Here is a 22,808-nt window from a genome sequence, read left to right as displayed (position 1 = left end):
GGTGTTTTCCGCCGGGGGGTGACACCCGCGCGCTTCTGCGATGCCTTCCGCTTCTGCCTGTCTCCTCCGCGGAGCACAGGGCTTGTCTGCGCTGTCTTCTCCCTTCTCTTCCATTCGATGTTGACACGACGAGGTCCGGCTCTGGAATGCCGTCTGAGCAGCGGGCATGGACTTATATAGGGCAATGCCACCATGTGACCTCAACCCATTTGACATCACATTCCCATCATGCCCAGGGAATGTGATGTCACATGGGTTGAGGTCACATGGTGGCATTGCCCTATATAAGTCCATGCCCGCCGCTGACACGGCATGTCAGCGCGGAACCTCGTCGTAACAACATCCAATGGAAGAGAAGGGAGAGGACAGCGCAGACAAGCCCTGTGCTCCCGGAGGAGACAGGCAGAAGAAGGAAGAGAGACGGAAGAAAGCCCTGGCTCCGCGGGGGAGCCAGGCAGAAGAGGGAGCAGAGAAAAGACCGGGGAGTTGGCGCACCCCTGGCAGAAGACCAGGAAGACCGGAACCCTGGCGGAAGGCACCGGAAAGACCGGGGGATAAGCGCCATCCCCCGGCAGAAGACCCCGAAGTCCGGATGCCCCCCCCTAATGTAAAAGAGCTTAAATGGGGTGGGGGCATCCGGCGGAAGGCTCCGGAGAGGACCAAGGGATGGCGCCCTCCCCCGGCAGAAATCACCGAAGCCCAGGGTCCCGGCAGAAGATCGGGAGAGAAGAAACCCCCCCTTGTAAGAGAGCTAAAGAAGAAAGGGGGGGCTCCGGAGCAGATTAATAAAATATTTTATTGTGTGGTGTTTTATTTTACTTTACACTTTCCCCCATGTGAATGGGTAGAGGTACGATGTACCCCATACTCATTCACATAGGGTGGGGGGCCGGTATCTGGGGGCCCCCTTATTAAAGGGAGCTCGCAGATTCCGATTAGCCCCGCCCGCATACCCCGACAACCAATGGCAAGGGTTGTCGGGAAGAGGCTCTTGTCCCTATTGACATGGGGGCAAGAGTGCTGTGGGGTGGGGGGGCAGTGCCCCCCTCCCCCACAGCACACACTCCCCCATGTTGAGGGCATGCGGTCTGGTACGGCTCAGGAGGGGGGGCGCTCGCTCATCCCCACCCCCATTCCTGTCCGGGCCAGACTGCGTGCTTGGGATGAGGGCTTGGTTTGGATCTGGGGGGGGGTTTAACCCCTCACGTTCCGGACCAAGCCTAAGAGCCTAATGTAGCCCTGAAGGGGGACCTGCGCCGATTTCAAGTTTGAAATTTGGCGCGGAGTTCCCCTTCATGGCTGAAAACAGCTCGGAGATTCCCGTGCGCCGCATCACGCAGCGCATTCACGGGTACGCCGCTTGGTATTTACCAAGATTTTCACGGCGACAAGGCGCACGGGAAGCGCCGAAATTTCTCTCTGCGCATGCCCAGTATGCAAATGAACCTCCCGAGGTTCAGGCGTACTTTGCAAGCGTACAGGGATCTGTTTTCAAAAAACACTTTCCCTTTCAATTCGGCCCGCCAAACACATTCAAACACATATCACTTCACTTCCCCTGCATCCCCCCACCTCCCCCCCTAATAAACTCCCGCCCGAACCCCCGCAATTTACAGTTCAATGTGCCGTGCGCCAGGTCTGTACTGGTGCACAATGCACCCTCTCCTGGGCGCACGGAGCACATTAGTAACTAGGGAAATACACTGCACTAGCAGCGTATTTCTTTAGTAAATGACCAAACGGCTGCTACTCCTGCTTTTACTCCATGAGTCATGGAGTAAAGGCTTGGTAAATCAGCCCCAGAGTGTATGACAGTGGCCACGTCATTGGATGTGATTGACAGCAGCGCGAGCCAGTGGCTGTGCTGCTATCAATCTATCCAATCAACGGCCAGACTCCGTGGAGAAGAGGACGCCGGAGGATGCGGACATCAGGTGAATGGGCTCAGGTAAGTAAACGGGGGGGGGCGGGGCTGGGGGGGGGTCCGTCATTGCCAGGTGTTTTTTCACCTTAATGCATAGGATGCATTAAGGTGAAAAAACACGAACCTTTACAACCCCTTTAATAACATACTGAATGAATATGTATTAATTCGGATTAATTTGGTTTATTCAGATGAGAGTGGTGCAGTAGTCTTTGACTCTTGGATAATCAGCCGATTCTTTTTGCATTAATATTTTTAATTATTATAAAAAATGCCCTACATATGAAATGGAAACATATTGGAATAAATACAGTAAGGTCTAAAAGTAAAATAAGATGATTACCACTTATTGTGTTTGGGTTGAATGGAGGTGGATGCAACAGGATCTTCAAATCATAACATGACGAATGAATCCAAATGCGATATTGTCCAAAGCATTGCAAGAGCCGTGCAAAATGTTACTTCCTTTTCTTCTTTGTCAGTAGTAATTGTTGATGTGCTATTTAATTATTTTTTATTTATTTAAAAAACGATCGTTAGTAGGAACAACCATCGGTTAAAAATCCACGCATGCTCAGAATCAAGTCGACGCATGCTTGGAAGCATTGAACTTCATTTTTTTCAGCATGGCGTTGTATTTTACGTCACTGCGTTCTGACACGATCGTTTTTTTAACCGATGGTGTGTAGGCGCGACGGACCATCAGTCAGCTTCATCGGTTAACTGATGAAAACGGTCCATCGGTCCGTTTTCATCGGATGGACTAATCGTGTGTACGCGGCTTAATGGTTTGTAAGTCAATACTTTTCAGTGCTTTTATGGATGCAGGGCTGTCAGACGAGGCTCCGTCCTCTAAGTAATTTAGTGTGGGTGGGGAAGGAGAGATGTAATAGGCAGGAACCTTATCTGCTTTTGTAGGGAGAAAAAACTGCGCTTGTCAAAAACGTTCTAAATATATATGCGTCAAGGCAGCAGAAGAAATGTGATAAGCATATAAAGTCCAATATAAAAGTAAACTGCGCCAAGTAGGAAACCAGATATCAGACTGGTAAAAAGAAATGATAATAAATAATATAAATAAAAGCACATTCAGTCCAATAAAAGGTTCGTAGCAGCACCACCATGTGTCAGCAAAACTTCAGTGTGAACACACCACCACCAAACTGAAAGCCGTTTACCAGAACCACCCAAACATTAGGCATGTAGACAGATTTTATTCAATGGGCTCCACATCAGATTAGCAACAGACTGGGGAGGGATCCAGGGATCAGATCTCAAATTGCACCACATCGATGATTGAACATATCCTCGGTATATAAATAAAAACGGAGCATAGCGTGATACCGTACGAAATATTTAATAAAAATGCATAAGACATGTACTTACAAACATCTCATGATTAAAAGCGTGTATGTATGCTGGCCGGCAATAGGAGCCCTTCCTCCTTCAGATGGAACGCGGTGACGTCAGTGTGCGCCTTCCCAGACGACGTTTCGTCATTAACAGACGTTCTCAATGGGGATATCCCGATATGGTCCGTTTTTATTTATATACCGAGGATATGTTCAATCATTGATGTGGTGCAATTTTGAGATCTGCTCCCTGGATCCCTCCCCAGTCTGATGCTAATCTGATGTGGAGCCCATTGAATAAAATCTGTCTACATGCCTAATGTTTGGGTGGTTCTGGTAAGCGGCTTTCGGTTTGGTGGTGTTCACACTGAAGTTTTGCTGACACATGGTGGTGCTGCTACGAACCTTTTATTGGACTGAATGTGCTTTTATTCATATTATTTATTATCATTGCTTTTTACCAGCCTAATATCTGGTTTCCTACTTGGCGCAGTTTACTATTATCTGCTTCTGTACTTTCTAGCTAATTTTTAAGCCCTGTACACACGATTGGAATTTCAGATGGAAAAAAAACAGACGGTGTGTATGCCCCATCGGAGAAATTTCATTGGAAATTCCGATGAATTCCATCAGAGTTTAAAAATAGAACATGTTCTATCTTACTCCGATGGAATTCCATCGGAATTTCCGATGTGCTTTTGGCCGGGCAAAAGCCTGATCGTGTGTACGTGGCATTACACTGTCGCAGGACCAGGCTGCCATCCCAACTCTGCAGTCTACACTGGGGAAGTGGCTCTTTTAGTGTAATTGAAGTGGCAGCTGACCCTGCATGAACACACGGTCACACAAATGTTGTCGGGAAATTCCGAACGTCAAGAACGCGGTCATGTACAACACTATGATGAGCTGAGAAAAATTAAGTTCAATGATTCTGAGCATGCGTCGAATTGATTCAGAAAATGCGTAGGTTTTTTGTGCGTCGGAATTGGCTACAGACGATCGGAATTTCCGACAAGAACTTTTGTTGTCGGAAAAATTGAGAGCCAGCTCTCAAACATTTGTTGTCAAACATTCCAACAGAAAATGTCCGATGGAGCAGACACACGGTCGGATTTTCCGACAACAAGCTCACATCGAATATTTGATGTCGGAAATTCCGACCGTGTGTACACGGCATTATAGTGGATCAGAACTGTGTCAGTGTCACAGACAGTGTCAAAGAACCTGCAAATTGAGGAATTTGAGGGGAGCCATCATTTATTGTTACACCCCTATCAGAAAGGAAATCAATGATGCGTCTCTTCCTTAGCAGCCCTACAATGCGAACCAAAAGTAGTAAAAAACAGCAGCATTATTTAGCTAGGTTTCATTTTAGGCATAGTAAAAAACTGTTCAAAACATGTTAGTAGCTCCTTTTACAAATCAAAAAAAATTATCTAATCAAAAAAATAAATATTTGTTGGCAATTTTACTCACGGCTTCTTTTACTTCTGTATTTCTCAAACTGTAAATCATTGGATTTATAGTGGGTATTACTACTGCATAGAATACAGAAATAATTTTATCATTAATGTGCAGATAGTCTGATGGAGTTCTAAGATATGCACAAATCAGAGAACCATAAAATATAAAGACACAAGTCAGATGAGAGGCACATGTTGAGAAAGCTTTACTTCTGCCAGATTGAATGCCCAGAATAGCAATCAGGATGTTGATATAAGAGTACAGGATGGTTGACATGCAGATGGCACCTGTAAATCCTCCGAAAATAAAAATAAATACCCTATTAAGAAATGTATCAGAACATGTTAGTTTAAACAGTGGTGGGATGTCACAGTAGAAATGGTCGATTACATTGCCTTTCCAGTATTTTAATGCAAATGTAAAACTTATGTGGATGGCAGAGTTTAGAAACCCTGCAAAATAGGCTCCGCCCACCAGAAGCTTACACAACCTGCTTGACATAATCGTTACATACAACAAAGGCTGACGTATTGCTACAAATCTGTCGTAAGCCATTTCAGCTAAAAGATAACTCTCTGTGGTCGCTGAACCTCCGAAGAGCAACAATTGTGTAGCACATCCAGCAATATTTACAGATTTTACTTTTCTGGTTAGGTTTACCAGTGTGTTTGGCGTTATAATGGATGTATAGAAAAGATCGAGCATCGCCAGCTGGCTCACAAAGAAGTACATCGGAGTGTGGAGTCCAGATTCCAGCTGAATAGTGGCAATAATACCCAAATTTCCTAGAATGGCAATAACATAAATAATCAGGAACGCTAGGAAGAGTGGAATCTTGAGATCCGGATTGTTAGTCAGTCCTGTGAAGATGAATTCTGTGTCTATGGATTGTATGCTGCAGTTATTCATTGGAACAGCTGTGGGGAAAATAGATAAAAACAAGATCTGGTATAAAAATGTTCCTTAGTAGAGAAAATTCAAAAAAGTTGGTAGTTTTTTTTTTAAACCACCACCAATATAGCTCATCCAAAATTAAATAATGCCCTTGCTATAGGTGTAGGCCATTTATGTTCCTCTTGAAGCCTGACTGGAATACTTCTAGGACATTGGTAAGATAAACCTAGTGTTACTGCTCACCATCACAGGAGTGAGCTTTCAAATGCTGAGCTGAGAGCTACTGCATCATGGGAGAAAAAGTGCGTGTGATTGGGTTTGAATCAGAGAAAAAGCTTGCTCCTGATATGATATATATTTAAAAAAAAATATATATATATATACAGTATATATATATATTTTTTAGACTGGTACATCTGAAATATAGCATAATATAATAAAGTTATGCAGATTTCTATCCAGTCAGAAGATGGAGCTTTAACCAATGCGATACTGCACTGCGTTACTTTAACTGACAAATGTGCGGTTGTGCGATGCTGTACCCAAATTGAATTGATTTTTCTCCCCCCCCCACAAATAGTGCTTTCTTTTTGTGGTATTCGATCACTTCTACAGTTTTTATTTTTTGCACTATAAACAACAAAAAAGCGTAAATTTTGAAAAAAATATATATATTTTTTTATTTTCTGCTATAAAACACATCCAATAATAAATATGTAAAGAAAAAAAAGCAGGACTGCAACATTGCAGTGGACAAGTATGACACTAAGTGCCAGAAATGCACTGTCACTGTACTAATGACACTGGAAGGGAAGGGATTAACATCAGGGGCTATCAAATGTTTAAATGTGTTCCCTGGGAGTGCTTGCTAACTGTGTGGGGGATGCTCTGACTGGGTGAAGACAGAGATACGTGTTTCTGCTTAACAGAAACACATCGATCTCCGTCTTCTCCCCTGTCAGAATGGCGATCTGTCTAGTTTACATAAGCAGATTGCCGCTCTGCCTCGTTTGGGAAGCATTACGGGTGGCCTGCGGACATCGGGTCCGCTGGACCCACTGATTGGCTCCCCCTCTGTATAATCAGTGCGCAATCAGGTCTCCTGCGGCGTGTGCCCCCTAGAGGATATTGCAAGAAATGACGTAAACGTACGTGATTCTGCGCAATAGAGAATAGTGATTTTTGCGGCAGTACAAGTATGTTACATGGTCAGCAAGTGGTTAAAGTAATTGTAAAGGCCCTTTTATTTATTTTTCTTAAATAACAAGCATGTTATACTTACCTGCTCTGTGCAATGGTTTTGCACAAAGTGGCCCCAAAGCTCTGCTTCTCCATGTGCCCCCAGAGCAAGCCGCGTGTAGCCTTCTAATAAAAGAAAGGCAGGCAGCGCAAAGCTGTCAAGATATCTTCAGTTCTGCATTTATAGTTTTTATTTCACTCTATATGACCTGAGAGGATAAATACGAAGCATAGACCCGCAAAAATTGAAAGCCGTGCCAGTGATACCACGTTTTATGGAATTGTTCCTCTTTAAAGCGGGGCTTCACCCAAAAAAAAATTTTTTAACATTACATTCAGCCGAGTTGTCATAATGACAATCGGCTGTTTTTTTAAATTTTATCCCCGTACATACCGTATTTTCACCACCGCTTCCGAGTATGTCTTCTGCGGGACTGGGCGTTCCTATCTGATTGACAGGCTTCCGACTGTCGCATACAGCGCGTCACGAGTTGCCGAAAGAAGCCGAACGTCGGTGCGGCTATATACGGCGCCTGCGCACCGATGTTCGGCTTCTTTTGGCAACTCGTGACGCGCAGTATGCGACGGTCGGAAGCCTGTCACTCAATTAGGAACGCCCAGTCCCGCAGAAGACATACCCGGAATCGGCGGTAAAAAAACGGTATGTACGGGGATAAAAAAAAAAAAAAAACAGCCGATTGTTATTATGACAACTCGGCTGAATGTAATGTTAAAAATTGATTTTTTGGGTGAACCTCTGCTTTAAGTTTCATAGCCGCTGTTAAATGTTCCATATTATTAATCTCGTTTACCACAGCTAACCATTGACCAATCGATGGAGTGTTGGTGTGTTTCCATTTTTGTGGAATGCAAACCTTGGCAGCATTAATAAGGTGGATTTCTTTTTTTTATATACTGTCACCAAAGCAGTACAGCGTTTAATATGACTGGTGTGGTGATCAGGGACACTGACTGTTGACAGTATGTAAAAAACAGGATGACATTGTACCAAATTTTAGAATATTTTTGAGACAGATAGAGCTTTATTTTGGTGATATTTATTAACCACTGTGTTTTATAATTGTTACTGTATATAGAACACCTAAAGGTGATCAGATTTTTAGCCCCACTTTTTTGGAAATTAACTATACATGCTGGAATTGAAGTAGTTAAAACACGGTGCTTGGTAATGGTGAACTCAGTAAATTAAATATACAGTTCAGACACAGAGGGATCAGGAAGTGAAAGGGTTAATGTACAGGTCACATACAATGGGAGGATGGAGATGAAGGGGTTGATGTTCAGGATAAGGTAGGTGAGGAGTTAACATACAGGTCAGATCAAAGATAGAATTGGCCTGACATATTCAGAAGGAATGAATGACAATAGGGGGTGGATTTTAATATTTTTGGTACTGTACTGGATTGAGCTGGGGGGTATTCAGAAGGCTTTTTTCATCTCGCATGCAGATCAATGTGTGAGACCAGTAAGTGACAAACTGGCTAGCTGAAGCCTTTATTTACATTCTGAGATGCTATAATTTGTCACAGCGATCACTTGGTACAAAGCCACTCCCATTGGCTCTTTACCTTTTGCCTGTGATCCGCTGTGTCCAATCAGTTCAAGATCAGAGGACTGTGCGGGCTGCACTTCCTTGCGGACATACCAGTATGTCCTCTCAGAATGACAGGGGAGTAGACTGGCTGTCAATGTATAGTGCCTGGTCTGCAGAGGGTTAAAAAACTGAATCCAAAGAAAGTGTTAGGCCTCGTACACACGACAGAGTTTCTCGGCAGAATTCGGCGAGAAACTCGGTCAGAGCCGGATTCTGCCGAGAAACTCTGTCGTGTGTACACTTTCGGCCCGATGGAGCCGCTGAGGAACTCGTCGAGAAAATAGAGAACATGTTCTCTATTTTCTCGTTGTTCTATGGGAGCTCTCGGCCCGCCGAGCTCCTCGGCGGCTTCAGGGCTGAACTGGCCGAGGAACTCGATGTGTTTGGCACGTCGAGTTCCTCGGCCATGTGTGCGAGGCCTCATAGTAGACTCACTCAGGTGTGAAGTTGTGGAAGCTCAAAAACTAGTTCTGACACTTTTTGGTTGCAGTGACTTTCAGTTAAAAAACTAAATTTGTAGACTTTGATGGAGTCAGAGATGCCATTTCTATAGTATAAGTATAATCAGTGTTGTTCATCTTCCTTTAAAAAAGTAACTAGTTACAATTACAAGTTACTTGCCGAAAAAATAATTGAGTTAGTGACTCAGTTACTTTATTAGCAAAGTAACTAGTTACTCGGAAAAGTAACTGAGATTTTTTTTTTATATTCTACAATGCTATTACGTTCTATAACATCTTTAATATCAAAGATGTTTATATTAACTAATTGAAGAATAAAAACACTATTTACAGTGTTTTAGAACATTTCGTACTGTGTACAATTATTAATATCATCATTACACTCCAGTGTCCAGCAATACTGTACAATATAGATTCAGTGTGCAGTGTGAGTGACACTGCTGCAGTGCACACTGAATCTATATTGTACAGTATTGCTGGGCAGGTGGAGTGTGATGATGATATTAATAATTGTACACAGTATTGCATTTGCTGGGCCTGCCATATACTGTACTGTACTATACTGTATAACTGCACTACAAAATTCCTTTACAAATAATGCATATTTTAAAATGTTATTAGTAATAACATTTTAAAATATGCATTATTTGTAAAGGAATTTTGTAGTGCAGTTATACAGTATAGTACAGTATATGGCAGGCCCAGCAAATGCAATACTGTGTACAATTATTAATATCATCATCACACTCCACCTGCTCAGGCAGCAATACTGTACAATATAGATTCAGTGTGCACTGCAGCAGTGTCACTCACACTGCACACTGAATCTATATTGTACAGTATTGCTGGACACTGGAGTGTGATGATGATATTAATAATTGTACACAGTATTGCATTTGCTGGACATGTGAAGCGGTCTGGTAGAGTGTCACACTGTGTGACACAGTCCACCGGACCGCTCCACATGTCCAGCAAATGCAATACTGTGTACAATTAATTATATCAACTCCACCTGCCCCAGTGCCCATCACTGCCCAGGCTGCGCCAGCAATACTGACATGCGGGGTGTGCCCAGGCAGCACACCCTAATTACTTCTGCTCATTGCTGTCCCTGGCAAACCCTGCTAATTCAGCCATCGATACAAAAGTCCAATTCTTTACACCCACACCCCCCAGTCTGCAGCTATTTAAAAAAAAAAAAAAAAAGATTCTCTGGTACTAGGCCGCTCTCTCCCCCCCCCCCAGACCCCCACTCCCCGTTCCAAGCAATCCAAACCGCTCGACTCCTTACCTGCGCAGGGCCACGGTCGGTCGGTGCAATGCTGTTAGGTCTGCTGGCGAGGTGAGGTGACTCCAGACCGGCGGTGGATGGTGGAGCGGAGCCCCCCCGGGGGACAGGGGAGATGTCGGCGGCTGTCGGCTGAGGTGAGGAGGTGAGCCAGACTGAGACTCACTCCCTCCTCGTGACACACACTGGCACTGCTACAGCCTCAGGGCGGGCGGGACTCGGAGACTGCAGGCGCATGCATGCGCCAGGCCAGCGCCACCCACGACGAGTGACGAGTCACTCCAACGTCGTCACGTCGACGAGTGCGTCACGTGACCCAGCCATCCAATCACAGGCCAGCTCCATCCCGCACTGACGTGTCATGTCACAGACAGTCTGAGACGCTCTTAGTAATTTTCGGTAACGCAGCGAATCTAACGGCAACGGCGCTCCCACTGGAGCAAAGGTAATCAGTTACATTACTAATTACCCACTGACGGGCAATCGTTACTTAACGGCGTTTATTTAAACGCCATTACTTACAACACTGAGTATAATGCAAATATAAAACAATACAAAATCAAAGGAATGTTGTACGAAGCATTGAAAGGCTTAAGTGGAAGAAAGGGATGCTTAGATATCACTTTATAGATTTGTGTTTAACTTACAATAAATAACAGAATTATACAAATAATGGATATACCTATATGGATAAATGCTAAATAATAGGAACACTGAAGGCAGAATTTCTTTTTTTGATAAAATAACAAACATGTTATACTTACCTCCACTGTGCAGCTCGTTTTGCACAGGGTGTCCCCGAACCCTGTCTTCTGGGGTCCCTTGGCGGCTGTCTCGGCTCCTCCTCGTGAGAGCTTTCCACCTTCATGCGAACTCCCTCGCATGGTGGAAAGCTCTTGTGAGCGCGCTCCCATTATACAGCGGCGGCCATAGCCGCCGACTGTATCACTCGGCCCGCCCCCCGCGTCATTGGATGTGATTGACAGCAGCGCCAGCCAATGCCTGCGCTGCTATCAATCCGTCCAACCTAGTCAATCATCGGCCAGGCTGGGAACCGAACAGGATGACATGGACGCACGCGGGACTTTCGAGGGGTGAGGTAAGTAAAACGGGGGCTCGGGGGGGGGGGGGGGCTCTGCGGCGGTGCGGTCGGATGTTTTTTCACCTTAATACATAGGATGCATTAAGGTAAAAAACATTTACCTTTACAACCCCTTTAAATATGGTGAAGGTTTAAAGGGGTTGTTTTGTTTTGTTTATTGTATATCTCGACCTGGAAAATTCTCTGTTTTTTATTACTAGATTACTTTTACAGCCCGGCACAGTACCTCCTCCATCACACAACCCTCTCTAAACGTGAATATCACAAATCTTTAGCCATGCACATGGTTAACGCGGCTAGGCTCTGCATACCAACACATTGCCGCTCATCGGCCACACCCACCATTAGGGAATGGCTGTCTAGAGTAGCAAAAATAGCTGAATTAGAGGAGTTAATCGCTATTTCTTAGGAACGACTATAAACTTTCACACAAACCTGGGCTTGTTGGACCCATTTCACATTCTCTGACCGCTACAAATCCCATTTCCCCACCTAAAACGTGATTCACCCCGCGGCTTTGTGAAATCGCTTAACGTTATGTACCCTTCTCCCAGGCTGCTGTGTCTGGGAATGCTGCGACGGAGGAGTGGCCCCCTCCCATTCCGCTCCTTTCTCCCCCCTCCTTTGTTCTTTCCCGTCCACACCCCCCTTTTTTCCCCTCTTTCCCCTCCCCCTCTTTCTTTCTCCCTGTCCTCTCCTTTCTTTTCTAGTCCACCACCCCACCCCTGGAATTTGTTCCCATTTTGACAGTGGACCCGTGTCCAACTTGATGTCCCACTCTGACCACCTGTTTATTCAGGACTTGCACATTTATCTACCCCTATTCATCCCTGCTGCATCTCTAAGTCAGATATGGGTAGACTAAGCTTCTTCTCCTACAATGGGACAGCTTTTGCAACATCCGGGGCAGCTCTGCCCTACGTAAACTATATGTCAGATGTACTCCTCTACCTTTGCACCATGTTCTGTTTTCCAGGTCCCTTCTGCTTCCTAATGTTCTTTTCTGTTTGTTTTATGCTCCAATGTTCTGTCTGATGCATATATTGTTACGGGTTTGTCAATGAAGCCCTCTATATATTTGTCTTGGAACTATGCAACTTGACAAACGTTTGTATTGTATTCTTGATTTTGCCTTTTGTGGAAAAAAAAAATGCCTGTGTGTCAGCATTAGTGAAAATAAAATGTTTTGCAATATGGAGTACGGCTTCAGATCAGCCTCGTTAACTCCTACAGATCTCAGATCATCCCTCTTTCCGTTTTTTTTAACCGTCTCAGATTTTCAGTCACCCCCCCCTTTCCTCTTTAACCCTTCGGACCTCAGATCAGCCCCATCTTTAACCACTTCAGACCTCAGTTTTTACTTCTCCTTCCCTTTTTCACAGCTTGCTGCTCCACAGCACAGGAGGTTGCATGTCATCAACTTCCCTTCAGGGCCAATGCTACCACTAGGCAAACTAGGCAGCCACCTAGGGTGCACTGCTGCCTAGGACGCCGGCCACTGATGTTCCTACTCTCTTCTCTCTGCAGCAAGTAACTAAGTCTCAGCATCAGCAGGCAGCTTGCGCTCCATTTACACATAGTGTCAGAGGCACAGTGGCCTGTGCCGACTCCCGAATGGATGGAAGCAAACAAACATTCATTGGTGGGGGCTGGTGGGCTGCATTGATGGGCGCTTCATTAAAAGGTGGGGTATACATGGGCAGAGCAAAGGGGGTGTGGTCAGGGGTGGAGCCAAGGGGGCAGCAAAATTTGGTTTTGCCTAGGGTGTCAAAAATCCTTGCACCGGCCCTGCTTTCCTTGATCAGAAAGCAGAACAGGGAATACATTTCCCCACTATCCTGTACAAGTTTTAGATATGTTACCAACACCAGGTGCTGGTTTTCCAGCACTTGGCACCAGAGCAGAGAAGGCATCAAAGCAGAAGAGAGTGATTGGATGGATGGGCAGCCCGAACAATTTAGAGGGGCACTGGCCCCATCTAATTTCTAGCCCGGTCTGCTTCTGATCCCTGGGGCCCCAAGTGGCCCCCATATTGCCTGGTCCTCATAGCGGCTGTGTGCTTTGCTATGGAGGTACAGTAGTTTTGCCACTGCACTACAATTACTGTTAAATTTCATAATTTTACATGCTTGCACATATTTCATGAACCAAATATGTGCAAGTCAAAATAGAGCCTTGAAAATGCATTGACTGAATACAATCTACCAGCCAGTCTTTCAGTCCATCCATTCATTGGTAATCTGGAGATCAGAGGAATCTTACCTGTTTTTGGTGCAGAAGAGCTATCCCCATACACACCCATTGTGAACTCCTTGCTGTTTCTCCATTACAGAAAGCCTACTGTATTAGGATGTCCATACTAAATTGAGTGAAATTGCTGCTTCATGGCCTCCAGATTCAAACCTGCTTAGGAAGATTGAATCTAATTGGTGAAACATGAAGCAGTGAGAGAGAAGAAGGTTGAAAGTAAAGTTCATGACATTACATAGTAACATAAAACTACTATAATAGGATTAATGCTTGGGAAATTAGTGATCACATCATATAGGTGAAACTTGAAAAATTTGAATATCGTGCAAAAGTTCATTTATTTCACTAATGCAACTTAAAAGGTGAAACTAATATATGAGATTCATTACACTACACATTACACTCATTACATGCAAAGCAATATACTTAAAGCGGCAGCACAGGCTACCCCACGGGACACACAAGGATTCTTCTCTGTTGAGGCTTCCAACTTTTTGGACTGTCCTTTAATGGACATTGCAGTGTGACTGCCTTTTATGTGGATCTAATTTCCCTCTTGGCTTTCTCCACCTGCTCCCTGCTTCACTGGTCCCGGTCTGCATTGGTTCTTGCTTTATGTCAGAATTTACCCATATCTATTTATGTATTTTGATACATTACGGCTTGCTGCTAACCATAGGAGACTTTCTTCTCTCCTCTCAGTGGGCTTTTATATCATCTGTACATCCTTGACTCCATTTGGTCCTCGATGCACGTGGATGGCTAACAATTCAATTGATTTATGAAATTAGCAATACTCTACTGTTAAAAACTCTCTCTCAAACTCATCCTGAAGAAGCCGCTAGGCAAAATGCGTAGGCAAGACGAAAGAAAATATTGCTTGTGACTGTATATTTTGTACTTTTTCATCGTATTTTATTGAAATTTATTATACACATCTTATAATTAAATTTATATTTTTCTTAAACTCTATGTCCTTGTTATTGCCTGAAAAAGTCCGCCCTGTCACTACCCTGTGTAGTACTTTCCTCTTGAATCAATATTTCGGATGTTGGCAAATGTGAGTGCCTTTATGTCTTCCCCTCCCCTACTTTTATTTGAACTTAAAGCGGGGGTTCACCCCCAAAAAATGTTTTAACATTACATTCAGCCGAGTTGTCAGAATGACAATCGGCTGTTTTTTTTAATTTCATTGCCGTACATACCGTATTTTCACCGCCGTTTCTGGGTATGTAATGTGCATGACTTGGCGTTCCTAATTGATTGACATCCTTCCGACCGGCGCATACAGCGTGTCACGAGTTGCCCAATAAAGCCGGACTGCGAGACGGCTCTGTCCGGCGCCTGCGCACCGACGTTCGGCTTCTTTCGGCAACTCGTGACGCGCTGTATGCGTCGGTCGGAAGGATGTCAATCAATTAAGAAAGCCCAGTCCCGCACATTACATACCCCGAAGCGGCGGTGAAAATACGGTATGTACGGCAATGAAATAAAAAAAAAAAACGATTGTCATTCTGACAACTCGGCTGAATGTAATGTTAACATTTTTTTTTTTTTTGGATGAACCCCCGCTTTAAAGCTGTGATTTGTCGTAATTGTGATGATTATAAAAACCCCAAATCCACAATCTCAGAAAATTTGAATATTGTGAAAAGGTGCAATATTCTAGGCTCAAAGTGTCCCACTCTAATCAGCTACCGTATTTATCGGCGTATACCGCGCACTATTTTGCCCAGGGCAAAATCGTGGGTGCGCGATATACGCCGATACCTGCTTTCCCGCGCCAAGTTTGAATACTGCGCTGACATATACCGAGCGCAGTACACTCGTGTATAGTCGGGCAGTCTCGGCTACACTCGCGCTCACGTCCTGTACGTCCAGGACGTCAGCGCGAGCATTGCCGACTATACGCGAGTATACTGCGCTCGGTATATGCCGGCGCAGTATTCAAACTCGGCGCGGGAAACGAGCGAGGAGGACGCCGCAGGAGGACGCCGGACCCGACGAAGAGGACACCCGAAGCCGCAGACGGACGCCGGACCCGACGAGGCCGCCGATGGACGCAGTGCAAGACACCAAACTGTAAGTACAAAAATCTTTTTTTCACAGGAATTTCTGGGCAACTTTAGGGGTGCGCGCTATACGCGGGAGCGCGCTATACCCCAATAAATACGGTAATTAAGCCATAACACCTGCAAAGGGTTCCTAAGCCTTTAAATGGTCTCTCAGTCTGGTTCAGTAGGAATCACAATCATGGGAAAGACTGCTGATCTGACAGTTGTGCAGAAAACCATCATCGACACCCTCCATAAGGAGGGAAAGCCTCAAAAGGTAATTGCAAAAGAAGTTGGATGTTCCCAAAGTGCTGTATCAAAGCACATTAATAGAAAGTTATGTGGAAGGGAAAAGTGTGGAAGAAAATTTTGCATCTCATTTGGAAGCCAAGGACCCAGAGTATGGAGGAAGAATGGAGAGGCACACACTGCAAGATGCTTAAAGTACAGTGTGAAGTTTCCACAGTCTGTGTTGATTTGGGGAGTCATGTCATCTGTTGGTGTTGGTCCACTGTGCTTCATTAAAGGGTCATTAAAGGAAAAAAAATTTTTTGCTGAAATGACTGTTTACAGGGTATAGAGACATAAAAGTTAACTGATTCCTTTTAAAAATGATTAAAAATAGATTAAATTCAATTATATAATGTGCTTTTAGTTTCACTTTAGTTTTTAACTGGTTTCATGTTTCTGTGAAGTAAAGAGACCCACAGAACAAAAACAAACAAATCCAGGGCAGTGTTTTGTTTTTAAAATGAATCTGATTGGTTCTGAGGAGTTTTAGACACACAGCTTGGACCACAGTGAGAAGCTCCCATGAGTTTTTTTCATAAGGAGCCAGACAAGCAGGAAGTGTGGAGATCAGAGCAGAATTGCAGCTACTTCAAAGCAAAAACGAACAATGAGGACATGAAACCAGTACTGCAATAAGGTAAAGGAAGCTATTTAGCTAAAAAAAAAATTCCTTTAGTGATCCCTTAAGTGCAGGGTCAATGCAGCCGTCTACCAGGAGATTTTGGAGCACTTCATGCTTCCTTCCGCAGATGAGCTCTATGGGGATGCTGACTTCATTTTCCAGCAGGACTTGGCACCTGCCCACACAGCCAAAAGCAGAAAAACCTGATTCAATGACTGTGGGATTACTGTGCTTGTTTGACCAGCAAACTCGCCTGACCTGAACCCCATAGAGAATCTATGGGGCATTGCCAAGAGAAAGATGAGAGACATGAGTCCGAACAATGCAGAAGAGCTGAAGGCCGCTATTGAAGCATTCTGGCCTTCCATAACACCTCAGCAGTGCCACAGGCTGATAGCTTCCATGCCACGCCACATTGAGGCAGTAATTGCTGCAAAAGGGGCCCAAACCAAGTACTGAGCACCAATGCATGCTTATACTTTTCATAGGTCCGATATTGTTCTATGTACAATCCTTGTTTTATTGATTGCATGTAATATTCTAATTTTCTGAGATTTTGGATTTGGGGTTTTCATGAGCTGTAAGCCATAATCATCACAATTATGACAAATCATGGCTTGAACTATCTTGATTTGCATGTGACAAGTCTATATGATATATTAGTTTTACCTTTTAAGTTGCATTAGTGAAATAAATGAACTTTTGCACGATATTGTAATTTTTCGAGTTTCACCTGTACAATATAGAAACTGACATTCAATACAGTATGAATTTCTCCGTGGATTTCTAAGGGATAGGAATGCTGAGACAGACTGAAAATAAATTCTAGGAGAGAAAAACATAACGTTTTTTTTATCATGGACTTTAAGGCTCATTCAGATGCTCAGATGGGCAATCAAGCCCGTCCTCTGTGCAGAGCCGTTGGCAAATGCATGTGCACTCGGTGTGCAGGCTGCCCACAGAAGTGGATACACATTCAGCGTCTGTACGCACACAATCACGTGTCAAAATCTGACATGTGGGCAGCCACAGGTGCACGAATCAGAAACAGACACTGTGCATTCACATCCATGTACCTGCTCCTGCCGACATGTCAGATTTTGACATGCAAGTGTGTCCATCAGTGCTAGGACAAGGCCATTTGGTGCCCAGGGCGAAGATGGCAAACTGTGCCCCCCCCCCCCCCGTTTTTAAGAAAGAATAAAAGGCGTTTCAAAACAAGAACCAAAGAACCTCCTTTAGCACATTGGGACTTTTAGCTGGATTCAGGTAGGGGCGCGCATCTTTGCGGCGGCGTAGCGTATCGTATTTACACTACGCCGCCGTAAGTCAGAGAGGCAAGTACTGTATTCACAAAGTACTTGCCTCCTAAGTTACGGCGGCGTAGCCAGAATAGGCCGGCGTAAGCGCGCCTAATTCAAATGAGGATGTGGGGGGCGTGTTTTATGCATATTAACTGTGACCCGACGTGATTGACGCCGTCCGTGTACATATCCCAGTGTGCATTGCTCCAAAGTACGCCGCAAGGACGTATTGGTTTCGACGTGGACGTAAATTACGTCCAGCCCTATTCACGGACAACTTACGCAAACAACGTAAAATTTTCAAATTTAGACGCGGGAACGACGGCCATACTTAACATTGACTAGTCCAGCTATTTGACGGAATAACTTTACGCCTGAAAATGCCTTACGTAAACGGCGTATCTTTACTGCGACGGGCGCACTTACATTCGTGAATAGGCGTATCTAGTGATTTACATATTCTACGCCGAACTTAATGGAAGCGCCATCTAGCGGCCAGCCTAAATATTGCACCCTAAGATACAACGGCGCAGGCTGTCGTATCTTAGCTAGGTTTAAGTGTATCTCAGTTTGAGAATACACTTAAACTTAGGACGGTGCAGATTCCGAGTTAGGTCGGCGTATCTACTGATAAGCCGGCCTAACTCTCTCTGAATCCACCTATTTGTGTTTAGTACTGGTGTTTTACTCAATTTGTAAAATGCAGCATGAGGGGGTTAATGTATTGCCACTGGTTTCTGATACATTAGCGACCAGCAGTGCTGAGACAAGGTGCCCAGGGCGAACATGCCAAACTGCACCCCCCAGGTTGTGCATGAGTTAAATGCTCATTAATGCCTAGTACACATGATGAGAACATTGGATGAAAACAAGTGCATTTGGAGCAATTGTTTGATAATCTGATAATTAGTATACAGCTTTGAAGAGCTGTTTGCGACAAAGATGATATAATGACAAATTCTTCTAAGATAACAGAACTAATGATTTTCATGTAGTTAGAATACAACTTCAGTAATTATGTTTTTTTGTGACTAATAAGAATTTTTGTAACTTTAGTAACCTATTTGTTTTCCAAATGAAACCAGCTTGGAAAACAAAATTGTCTAATATTCTCATTGTGTGTATGTGCCTTTAATTCTAGGAGCAGAGGATTAAGGTAAAGCCACCTAAACTTACACACAAGCATAGGTTATATTTCATTCAGCCAAATACTAAGGCTGGGTTCACACTAGTGCAAATTGTATGTGGGTTTCCCCACATCCAAGTCACATGTCGGGAGATTGTGGCCGGCTCTCTATGGAGCCAGTTCACACAGCTCCGGGACGGCTGTGGAGAGAATTCAGCCAAAAATTCTGACCGAAATCAGACCTGAAACGGAGAATAGGGACGCACCAGACCCCTGCTGTGAGCTGCTCCACACAGCAGTGTGAGCCCAGCCTAACAGATTCATCCATCCATCCACACAACAGAGGTGAATGCATAAATCCCCTTTACCAAGACGTATTCTGACAGTGGGGACTCTTCTCTGTCAGAATTCACTGATCAGCACTGCAGCTGATTGACTGCAAGCCGCTGGTCGAACAAGGTTCCAGCAGTCCCATTCTACAGAAGCTAATCTGATGGGGCGGCTTCTAACAGGCAAGGCCACACATAGATCAAAATTCAGCTGGTCCCTGCTGAACTGAACAAATTTTGATCAGTGTGTACTAGGGTTGTACCGATACTTTTTTTTTTTTAAGTACTTGCCAATACAGATTACTGATACTTTTTTTTAATCTCATGTGACAGTGGCACATGTGTCAGTATTTCTTTTTACAATTTGTTTTTATTTCATTACAATGTTTTATTTTTTTAGGGGGGGTGGGGTACAGTGTCAGTGTGTTTTTTTATTTTATTTTTTTATTATTTTTTACAATTCATTTCTTTATTATTTAATGCAATTCTTCTTTTTTTCTTTTATCAGCCCTGTTGGGGGGCTTTGGTGAGATATCAGGGGTCTTAACAGATCCCTGACATCTCCGCTTTGAGACAGGAAAGGGACTAGGTACACAGATTCCCAGGTCCATTTCTCAGCAGCCTCAGCTGCGCTGAAAATGAATGGAGAGAAGACAGCGGCTCCTCTCCATTCATAAACTGAAACATTGTAAAAACAGTTTACGATGTTTCAGTTATGTGAATGGACAGAGTCAGTGATCAAAATCTGCTCTCCATCCTGACAGATCAAGGAGGTGGAGGAGAATGGAGGGGGACGGCAGCACGGAGGGGGAGAAGAAAGGGGGACAGCATTACAGAGGAGAAGAGAGGGGGACAGCAGCATGGTGGGGGACACGGAGGAGAAGAGAGGGGGACAGCAGCGCGGAGGGGGAAAGCAGCACGGAGGGGGACAGCACCACGGAGGGGGACAGCAGCACAGAGGGAGAGAAGAGAGGAGGATAGCAGCACGGAGGGGGACATGGAGAAGAGAGGGGGACAGCAGCACGGAGGGGGACAGCAGCATGGAGGGAGAGAAGAGAGGAGGACAGCAGGACACAGGAGGACACGGAGGAGAAGAGAGGGGGACAGCAGCACGGAGGGGGACAGTAGCACGGAGGGGGAGAAGAGAGGAGGACAGCAACACAGAGGGGGACACAGAGAAGAGAGGGGGACAGCAGCATTGAGGGGGACAGCAGCACAGAGGGAGAGAAGAGAGGAGGACAGCAGCAGGGAGGGGGACACAGAGGAGAAGAGAGGGGGACAGCAGCACGGAGGGGGACAGCAGCATGGAGGGAGAGAAGAGAGGAGAACAGCAGCACGGAGGGGGACACGGAGGAGAAGATAGGGGGACACAGAGCGGCATGGAGGGGGAGAAGAAAGGGGGACAGCAGCACAGAGGGAGAGAAGAGAGGAGGACAGCAGCACAGAGGGGGACACGGAGCAGCATGGAGGGGGATAAGAAAGGGGGACATCAGCATGGAGGAGAAGAGAGGGGGACAAGGCGGAGAAGAGAGGGGGACAGCAGCATGGATGGGGACACAGAGGAGAAGAGAGGGGGACAGCAGCACGGAGGGGGACAGCAGCATGGAGGGAGAGAAGAGAGGAGAACAGCAGCACGGAGGGGGACACGGAGGAGAAGATAGGGGGACACAGAGCGGCATGGAGGGGGAGAAGAAAGGGGGACAGCAGCACAGAGGGAGAGAAGAGAGCAGGACAGCAGCACAGAGGGGGACACGGAGCAGCATGGAGGGGGATAAGAAAGGGGGACATCAGCATGGAGGAGAAGAGAGGGGGACAAGGTGGAGAAGAGAGGGGGACAGCAGCATGGATGGGGACACAGAGAAGCATGGAGGGGGACAGCAACAGAGCAGCAGAACGGAGGGGGACTGGAGGAGGATGCGGAGACAGTCAGCATTGATCGTGTGTGGGAGAGTTACAAGCACTGATCACCGCTGATTTTACTAAAGCAGCTGAAAGCCGGACTTTGAAACCTATACAGGGTGATCAGTGCTTGTAACTCTCCCACTGCACTGATCACCGCTGACTGCCCAGGTATCGGGTGAAGCATTGGAGCTCGGGGCAAATGCTTGGGGCAAATGCTCGGTATCGGGACAACCCTAGTGTGTACCCAGCTTTATCTTATTCCTTGCTCCAGTAGGCTCTCCCAGTGCTGTGATTGGTTCTGTGGAGCTCCTTCCTGGGTGAATTGTGAGTGGCTGTGGTCACACTCCAGCCTCATACTACCATACAGGGTTAATGCTCCTGCATGGTATGATGATGCTGAGGCTTTGGGTGGAGGGGGAGAGCACTGCAGCTGACTGGAGCAAGTACAAACTTTCCTCCAGCACTGCAGGATAGACTTTTTTACTTTGCTGGAGTTGGGCTGCATCCCATCACTTGCTGTTTGGTTAGAAATATACTAGAAATTTTCAGTTGCTACATAGATATATTCCACATGCACACTATATTTTATTAAAATGCATGATTTTCATTAAGATACAGTGTGTGTGTGCATCAAATATATGTAGAGCCTAAAAAGTCCCAGTATATTTCTAACCTTTTCATAAACATTTTACTTTGTAAACCTGCACTGCAAGGGTCAGCACAGGTTTACAGCACAGCATTCTACAGTGTGGATTGCAGAACAGGTCGGGACTCACAGGACAGGAGGAGAAAAACAGTCTGTTATCTGTCTCCCCTTATCTTAAGTCTGTGTGAGGAGAGAGCAAATCTTCGATGTCTGCTGGGCAGTGATGATCGGGGCTGCAGTGTACTGCTGTCTGTTCTACTCACCTGTCTGGAGCTCCCACTGTCCTGATCCAACTGCCCTGCCTGTCAGGAAAACGTGTGCCCAGGAGAGTGTTCTTTCCAGGGAAGCCTCCAGCGTAAGAGCACATTCTCAGTGGTGCTTTTGGACAGAATTAGCAACGCAGAGGCTGAGACAAAGCATGATGCTCTAGTGTATTGCGCCCCCTTTCAAACTCCGCCCTGGGCAGTGGCCCCTCCCGCTCCTGCCTTGTACCGGCCCTGGTGTCCATGCAGCTGCTGCGTGTGCATCCACTTCTATGGGCAACCTGCACATAGCACCAAGGTAGATCCACACACACCTGGCAGCAGCTCTGCAGGGACGAGGGCTCAATGGCCTGTCTGATTGAGACCTAAGAGCAACTTTTATTAGGCATCATTCTTTAAAAAACGCTCATAAATTTCTGGACAGATTGCAAAATTACAGCTGTATTCAGATTATGAAATATTAGTGATAGGATCTTGGTGTTATTTGGTTGTAATGATCAGTCTATGAGTTGGGTAAACATACTATTGGGTTGAGGTTGGGGATTCCGTTTAACTGGTAGGTTTATTGTCAGGGTTTTAGGCAGTTAAGTGTGGTGTGGGGGAGAGCGAAACATTAATAGTAAGTTAAGTTTTAGGGTGAGGGTAATTGTTAGGTTAAGTTTTAAGTATTAGGTTATGGGTT

The 22,808-nt window shown here is 45.3% G+C and overlaps 1 protein-coding gene across 1 annotated transcript; it reads right to left on the bottom strand.

Moving 5' to 3' along the window:
• Window positions 1-4,716: 4,716 nt before the first annotated feature.
• Window positions 4,717-5,649, bottom strand: LOC120928234 (olfactory receptor 1020-like). The gene has a single exon (XM_040339342.1). The coding sequence runs from the start codon at window positions 5,647-5,649 to the stop codon at window positions 4,717-4,719; it is 933 nt and encodes a 310-aa protein (XP_040195276.1).
• Window positions 5,650-22,808: the final 17,159 nt, after the last annotated feature.

The sequence above is a fragment of the Rana temporaria genome, chromosome 2, assembly GCF_905171775.1.
Source record: "Rana temporaria chromosome 2, aRanTem1.1, whole genome shotgun sequence".
NCBI classification, from domain to species: domain Eukaryota; kingdom Metazoa; phylum Chordata; class Amphibia; order Anura; family Ranidae; genus Rana; species Rana temporaria.
Note: the sequence above shows the minus strand (reverse complement) of the source record. Positions and strands in the feature narration are given on the sequence as shown.